The sequence below is a fragment of the Ziziphus jujuba genome, chromosome 8, assembly GCF_031755915.1.
Source record: "Ziziphus jujuba cultivar Dongzao chromosome 8, ASM3175591v1".
In the NCBI taxonomy this organism is placed as follows: Eukaryota; Viridiplantae; Streptophyta; class Magnoliopsida; order Rosales; family Rhamnaceae; genus Ziziphus; species Ziziphus jujuba.
In genome coordinates, this window is record NC_083386.1 from 8,341,978 (window position 1) to 8,350,164 (window position 8,187).

The 8,187-nt window shown below is 33.6% G+C and overlaps 1 protein-coding gene across 3 annotated transcripts; it reads left to right on the top strand.

Moving 5' to 3' along the window:
* Window positions 1–1,146: 1,146 nt before the first annotated feature.
* On the top strand, window positions 1,147–6,761 carry LOC132804925 (iron-sulfur assembly protein IscA-like 1, mitochondrial). Of its 3 annotated transcripts, XM_060819330.1 has the most exons (5): window positions 1,147–1,231; window positions 1,492–1,798; window positions 3,044–3,161; window positions 3,542–3,643; window positions 6,003–6,761. In XM_060819330.1, exons 2-5 carry the CDS (start codon window positions 1,609–1,611, stop codon window positions 6,169–6,171), a joined length of 579 nt encoding a protein of 192 aa, XP_060675313.1. In that variant the 5' UTR covers window positions 1,147–1,231; window positions 1,492–1,608; the 3' UTR covers window positions 6,172–6,761. The 3 variants fall into 3 exon arrangements, with proteins under 3 accessions (XP_060675313.1, XP_060675312.1, XP_060675314.1); XM_060819329.1 differs by lacking the exon at window positions 1,147–1,231 and having other exon boundaries at window positions 1,248–1,798; XM_060819331.1 differs by lacking the exons at window positions 1,147–1,231; window positions 6,003–6,761 and adding an exon at window positions 3,862–4,160 and having other exon boundaries at window positions 1,252–1,798.
* Window positions 6,762–8,187: the final 1,426 nt, after the last annotated feature.

Below are 8,187 nucleotides of genomic sequence, written 5' to 3' on the forward strand. Positions count from 1 at the left end.
AATGATCCAAAAAAAAATTTGGTTTTTTTCTTCTTTTTATTTACTTGAAAATCAATAATTAAATTATAATATGCCTATAAAAAAGATTAAAAATATTTATAGAAAAATAAAAATATTCAATAAATTATAAAATATGTATTTTTTAAATATATTATAAATAGGTCAGTTCAATTCAATTTAGATTAAAATTTTAAATTCAACAACCGATTAAAACCAAATCAAATTGATTTTTTAAAAAATCAATCCAAACCAATCCAAATAAAAATCAATTAACCAATTCAATTATATTGGATTGGTTAGTTTTTTAAACATCCCTAATTGACACCAATTTTACTAGAGAATATATTTTATTTTAATTTAGATAGACAATTAGCATAATACAAGTTCTTGTCATAATATATAATTTTTTTGAAAAACAAAATGATACCTCTGGTTGGTTCACTTGTACGATATTCATTAAATAGTTTTTTGTATTTATATTTAATTTATATAAATTACAAGATATAAAATGTAGACGTTATCAACACAAGTTGATGCAGTATGTATTAGATTTCTCATTTTGTTTTACATAGTAAAAATAAAAGAGCTAACTGTAGTATTCAAAAACTTTATTTTATTCCAAATATTAAATGATAAAAGAAGCAAATTAATTTATGTTTTCAAAGTAAAAAAAAGAAAAAAGGTCAAAAAGAGAGTTGCAAACTATAAACATTTTGATTGATAACAGTTTATTAGTTTTTTATTTTTGTCATCATTTGGAAAAATAGATATGGAGACCAATTAAAGGGATGAAAAATGTACCCGAAGAAATAAAACAATTAAAAACTGTAAACAGGATTAATTAATAAAAATCAATAACTCATTTACCGAATTTCATATTTCGTTATTCAAAAATTAATTTAATATTTTTTAGTTACAGCAATTTCATAATAAGCAAAATTTTACTTTCTATGAAAATGGACGACAACTTCAAACCATGACTAATTATTATTGTTGTGCTCAATATTTAAAAGTAAATAAAATAAATTGTAATAAAATGTAAAACACACACATATATCTATTTGTATATATATATTTTTCTGTTGAGAAATAATTTTTTTTAAATATATATATATATATATATATATATATGTATATATAGTTTCTGGGCAATTACGTTGACACGTGGCATTTGGATGTGAGGAAGGCTCTCGAAGCCACTCTTTCTTCTTTCTTTATTCTCTGTTTCTTGGTAAGAGATTTCTGTGTAATCTAGATTTTCTCTCTGATTAGGGTTCGTGTCTTCATATTATTATTACCTTCACAATGAAACAATTGCTCTTTGAGTTTTGGTTTAAAAAAAAAAATGTTTGGCTGCAAAGAAAAGTGAATGAAGTTCAATTTCCTTCTAATTAATTATCGTTATCATTATTTTTCCAGTTCTTCTGAGCTTTGAATTAATTCTTTGTACCCCAAATTTTTTTTTTTTTTTGTTTATTTATATGAAATCAGCACTGTACCTCCTAAGCGATTACAGTGTTACCCCATTATTGGACTACGAATTTCAAATCTGTAGCTGAGAAAAAAAAAAAAACAAAAAAAATTAAAAGGCAAACGAAGAGAGCGAAAATGGCAGCTCCTTCTTCATCTTCATTGTTGTCGAAGGTGGGACCAGCCGTCAAACGCCAAGCCCTGAGCATAACGGACGCCGCCGCCGCTAGAATAAGCCACCTTCTTCAACAGCGCCAGCGCCCTTTCCTTCGGCTCGGTGTCAAGGCTCGCGGCTGCAATGGCTTATCCTACACCCTCAATTATGCTGGTATCGCTATTTGTTTCCCCTCTTGCATTTCTTCCATTCATTTCTAAGCCTTTCATTTTATTATTATTATTATTCTTTTTTGGTTTACTTCTTAAATTAGTGCTTAACGATCAAGTTCATCGCTTTTCTGTTTTACAAAAGAACTAAGTTTTTATGTAATCTGGATTTTATATATTGTTTAGAAAATTTAAGATTGTGAACATACTGATAGAGAAAAATAAACAAATAAATAAATAAATGGGGGAGAGTCCAAATTAATTTAATGTGTGTGGGTGCTGTTTTTCATTGTCAACTTTTTGCTGAATTTTTGACAAAAAGCAGTGAAATTAAAAAGTTTTAAGAAATTTGTATGATTGCGGAAAAGGGTGTTTGAAGAATGTTTTTGGAGTAAAGCAAATGGTCCAAAGAAGACAAAGTTTGATTTTTCTTTAGTTTAATTGGTAGGCTACACGAAAGGAAACCCCAACGCAATCTTTGATGCTGCACTTGTTGCAATCAGATTCCAAATGTTATAATGTTTGTGCTGGGAAAGGAGTAAAAGAGGGGTAACAATTGAATAAATGGAATCGGTGATATGGTGTACTCTCAATTATGGCTTTAAATGCTTTCGTTGAGATTTTATAGTGCAAGTTGCTATTGCAGTTTATCATGTTGTGCCTTGTGGTCTTAAGTGTAAGAAAGAAACTGAGGGTAGCATCGCTTCTTATTGGGTTGTGTCCTGAATGTTTGGGTCACTGATCCACATTCTAATTCTGTTCTTGTGATCCATGGCCTTGGGATGCAGTTCTCTGTAATGTACTGTTAGTATGTGTGAGGGCTAATTCATAGTTCAGGATAATAAACTGTGATTGCTGGAAATGTCTATCTGAGCTTAGATCCACAAATTGTATGTCCTGTATATCCTTTCTTTGTTGGGTTATCGTTCTTTCGGACATGTTCAAGGTGAATTTGGGGTGGTGTTTTCAGAAAGAGAGAGAATATGTGATATTCTTCTGATTTTGGACTTTGTCGCCAACTTACATGGGCCAAAGAAACTGTTCCAATACTTGTGCACTCTTTGTTTTCTGTTTTCGATTCCATTTCTTATTGGTTCTGTCTTTATGTGTGCTTTTCTTATTTTGTCTCAACTGAATATAAATTTTCAGCCACTGTTAGCTTCCCTTTGGGTTACATCAATATGTATTTTTCATAGGAAGTAATGCCTGTTATTTATTTAGTTCTTAATGCTCTGTCACATTTTTTCAGATGAGAAAGGTAAATTTGATGAGTTAGTCGAAGACAAAGGTGTGAAGATATTGATTGATCCAAAGGCCCTAATGCATGTGATTGGAACGAAGATGGATTTTGTTGACGACAAACTTAGGTACACAAGTCTTGTTTAAGTTGTGTCTTTCCATCTGGATGAATACTCATCTTAATACACTTAACTGTGGGGTATAAGCCTACATTTACTTTAACTTAATTGTTATGACTTGCTTACTCGGTTTGATGCAATGAGTTTAGAAAATTTCTCACCTGCATTTTGGTTGATGACACCTTGAATGTATGGAACTTATTTACTTATTTACACTCTCCATTGTTAGATTATGATGCGTGTGAAATCAGTATGGATATTTGGTCATCCACTGGCCACAGTTATTGATTCATACTTTGTTGTCCCAATTCTAGTTTGCATTAACTGTCATGGCTAATAATATATATATATTTTTTTGGTGAATTTGGCTGACAATACTCGTTATGCAGGTCTGAGTTTATTTTTATCAATCCAAATTCAAAAGGCCAGTGTGGCTGTGGAGAGTCCTTTATGGCAACAAGTAGTTCGGCTGCTACTAAGCAAGGAGGTAGGTAAGTATCATAACAAACTCACTGTTGAATCATAGCCCCTGGTAGTTTTGTACATTTTGGAAATTGAAGGACCACACGGGAATTTGTAACACCCCGTCCCAAAATACAGCGGAAATTTTTCAACTTTGACCGAGGTTGACCATTGACTATTGATTTTGACCGTTGACCATTGACCAAAGGGGTCAAAAGTTGACTTTTTGACTCGAATGGAATTATAGGTTGACTGAGGTATCGTTACGAAGTACACGTTGGCACGGGTTCATAGACTAGTAGTACATCGAAAACGGAGCTACAGTTTGAAAGTTATGAGCAAAACAAGTTGAGGTCTAAACTGTCCAATGGATGCAGAAGTTGATTTTTTATTCATGTAAAGTTGAGCTTTGACTCATGCATGGTTGTGAAGTACTCATCGATACGAGTCCGTAGAATAGCGGTACGTCCGATTTGGACATGTGGTTTGAAAGTTATGGATCTATAGAGTTTTTCAAATACTGTATTATTTTAATATTATTTTTAAACGTGTAATGATGTGTCATGTGTGATTTAATAAATGTGATTATGTGTCACCATGTTGAGATGCCACATGTCAACCATTCTTAATACCATATTATTTTATTATTGTTATTTTATATAATAATATTATTTTTGGTATTATTTAATTATTTTTAATTTATTATTTTTATTTATTTATTTATTTATTTATTTTCTTTTTCCTACGTGGGAAAAAAGGGCCACGGGCCCCTCTTTTCTTTCTTCTTCTTCTTCTTCTTGCTTCTTCTTCTTCTTGCTTCATTTTTCTCCCTCCCGCCGATACATCTCTCTCCCTGCTGCACATTTTTCGGCCACCGGAAGGAGTCACGCGTCGACCAACGTGAAAGCCTGCAATTAGGCGACACCGGCGGTCAAATCTCCGGTCAAATGGCCAACGGACGCACCGAGATTGGCCTCCAACACCTGCGGCCAGTGTGTCGCTGGTTTGCCCTTTTTCGGGCAGCCATCAGTCGTGCAACCGGTCTTTTCCCACTAATTTGAACCCTTTGATTCCAATTCTGAGCTCCAATTAACTCAATTCCTGTCGATTTGCAAGATACGAAGGGATCAAAACCGACTGAAGCTTTCCGGTCAAATTCCGACCACCGCCGGTCGAATTGAGCTCAATGGAGGTCGGTAATGTGATCCTCATCTTACAAGCTTTTCATAGACATAATTTGTCAATTTTGGTTAACGTTTGTGTTTAACCTTCCGGGTACCAGGTATTATTTATCCGAATAAAATATTAATTTATTTGACTGTGTGTGAATTGTGTTCTAGGAGTACGGGTGAGTCGTGGAATTGATCCCATGAAGGATTTTAGGTTAATTGCATGCTTCAGGTGAGTGACCCACCTTGAAAATTATTTTGGGCAATTAATTATATTTATGTTGTGTTAATTTGATATCTAGAAATTGCTCATGTGGTGGAATTTAAATATAATCGGGAAAAAATATTATGTTATATATATATATACCCATTGGTGCTAAATGAAATTTATGCCCATGGAATATTATTTTATGGATTTTGTGATTCGAGAAAAATTATTTTTATATTGTTATCGATGGTTTCGTATCGGGTATGTTAAAGAAAAATATGTGGGATGGTAAATTTGAAAACTGGTATATTTTCCACGGTAATTTTGGAAAATTGGTACGGTACTAATTAATTAATAATTTTAGACGCACTCATACAGTATTGGTGTTCCGGTGTATATGTGGTTAGCGCGCAAGTATTATGTCTCCCGTGAGTTGCTATTGGACCAAGGGCAGGCAAATCTTATATATTGCGCATCAGCTGCCCCCCTCCTTGGCTGGGATGACGGTTTCAACAGCGGTACTATCAGGACGCCGAAGTGCCATATGCAAGTTTCTCTCTTTAATCTCCTACCAGTCGGTGCTCGGGACGCTGGGTATTGGAGGGCATCACTGGTATATGGTGTGGTGCGTCAAGTATAAAATTTCAGATAGAAATTTCAAACTCCAAAGTGTTCAAAAAAATTATTTATTATAATTTATTACATTTTATTTATATTTGGGGTATTTATTTATTATTTATTAAATTAATTGATTCTTTGGTTTTCGCGAAATACGAATATCGGGTTTTGTAAAAATGTTTTAAAAGGGGAACATTTCCAACAGAGTGAATAGTGAGGGTTTTGAGCGAAAATATTACTTTAATTGTTTATTATTATTTATTTATTTAACTGCTTGGTATTGATTAATTAAATCCCTTTATTTGTTATATTATTAATATTAAAAGTGTTCAGTAGATAGGGTCACTCACTGAGATGATTAGTATATCATATTTTTGAATTCTGTTCCCCTAGGTACCAGGTTTGGGAGACGTTGATCGTCCTGGGCGAGCCCGACGTCTCAGTTCATTGCCGAAAGTCTAAGAAGTATTTCCTTTCCTTTTTCCTCTTCATCTTGTACTGTTTCATCTGTCATTGTATTAATTCCACAATTATTTGTATAATGCTCTGTATACTGTATTAGATATGTAGTTATTATTTATGCACTGAGTTGCTGTTATTATTTGAAGTGCTGTAAATTTGTGGAAATAAATTGTAGTAACGTGGGAGGAATTAGGGGATGTATATAGAAGTGTGTTTTCAGTACAGAAATTTTTTTATTAGTCCTACCCTTAGGGGAGGTGCTGCCGGATTTTCCATTGGAAGATTCGGTGGTATTTTCCTGAGATCAGGGCTTGTTTAGGGTTCCGAGGAGAAATCTTGGACGGGTCCTGACAGAATTATTGAAATTGTTGTCAAAAGTACGTACTGGTTAAATTGATGTCGAAGCAGAGTATGGAGTTTTATAACCTTTATTGTTATTTTTCTCAGTTTTTTTTTAAATATATTCTATATTTATTTATATAAATTAGAAGTGATAGAAATATTATTTGGTCTTCTGGCGCGCGCCTGCCAATGTAATTCAACATCTTTTGTCATTAGGGCATCTCTAACCATCATCTGTTGTAAATAAAACATAGAATGATAAATTTTGTTTATATCCAAGGCTAACCATTCTTATAAATACTATAAATTTGGTCCTTTTAACAGGACAATAAAATTTTGTTTCTTTTACAAATAGTTATGATGTAGCATTCCATTTCTTTTAATTGCCCGATTATAGGATGGTTACTATTATATCTGCAGATCTCCGATCAGCCTATTATTTCTCTATTATTGTAGGGAAGCAAGCTAGACTATTAGAGGCTTCAGTATTTCTTATTTTATTAGTTTTTGAAAAGAGGTTGAAAAGAGGCTTGAGGCTTGAGGTCAATATATGGTTTATGCTGGAGGTTGTTTGATTTTTATTGAATGAAGCAGAAAAAGGACCTTAAACATTTTGCTTAGGGTTTTCAGGACCAATTTATTTCTTTGTAAAATCAACAAGTTTGTCTTATATATTCTATAATTCTATTTACATTTTATAAAAAGGGGAAAACAAAAAAAATCTACCTAATCTCTTCGTCATTTATGAGACCGTGAGGATTAAATTGAGAGATAGTACAGTATGTCACATCTCATTCTAGTTAGTGTTAAAAAATAGAGTACTTTACTAAATATGATTACGATGGAAGATTCTATGTTTTGCAACTCTAGTAAGATATATAGGTAACTTTGTATTCATCAAAGTCTTTGCACTCACTTTGGCCTATATTCGTTGAAAACTTTATTTCCAAAAAAAAAAAATGAAAAATGAAAAGAAATACCAATGAGTTTTAACTAATAAAGAAGTTACATAATTACCAAATAAATAAATATATAAATAAAGATGTTATTGTCTTCTTCTTCTTCGTCTTCTTCTGTCTTTAAGTTAGTTTGTGGGAGGCAAGATAGAGGCTAGAGGTCAAAATTCCATATTGCAGATTGGAGGAATTTTTTTTTTCCTTCTTTTTTTCTTTTTGGGTCGAAAGGAGATTGGAGTTTAATTTTCATGGAACGAAGACATGGAGATCTTAATAAAGAGCCCCAAATCAGCCTACTCAAAATTTCTTATACTCGAGCAGTATGTCTTAACTATAATTTTTCTCAAAAAAAAAAAAAAAATCTTTAACTTTGATTTTCTGAGTCTTTGGCAATTTTTTTTCCGACCATCGGACAGCCACACGCGCCAGGCGACGGGACGGCCCTGCGCCAAGCGAGCCCAGCCGTTGATTCTCTGGCAGGTCGGCCGACGGACGCGCGGGGATCGGCCCCTAACTTCGGTGACCGGCGTCCTCCCTGTTAACCAATTTTTCGGCGGCGTGACTAGTCCTTTCCCATGAATTTGGTCCCCCTGAGTCCATTTCCAAGCTCGGATTGGCTCAAATCTTGCTCATTTATGAGATATGACAAGAGCCCATTTCGGCAGCAACTTCACAGCCAGATTCCAGCGACCTCCGGCGACGGTTGGACCAATTGAAGGTATCTTCTTGATGCTCTCATCATAAGCTTCAAATTGGTAGCTAGAATGTGAATTATAATTGAGTAATTAGCAAGTTGCCATTGATGGAGTTAGATTGTG

What these genes read in the sequence shown, in the direction of transcription:
- LOC132804925 (XM_060819330.1), top strand. Translation starts at nt 1,609, where the DNA reads ATGGCAGCTCCTTCTTCATCTTCATTGTTGTCGAAGGTGGGACCAGCC. An exon ending in TTTGTTGACGACAAACTTAG is followed by an intron (nt 3,162 to 3,541) that starts GTACACAAGTCT and finishes CTCGTTATGCAG; the next exon opens with GTCTGAGTTTATTTTTATCA. An exon ending in GCTACTAAGCAAGGAGGTAG is followed by an intron (nt 3,644 to 6,002) that starts GTAAGTATCATA and finishes CTGTTCCCCTAG; the next exon opens with GTACCAGGTTTGGGAGACGT.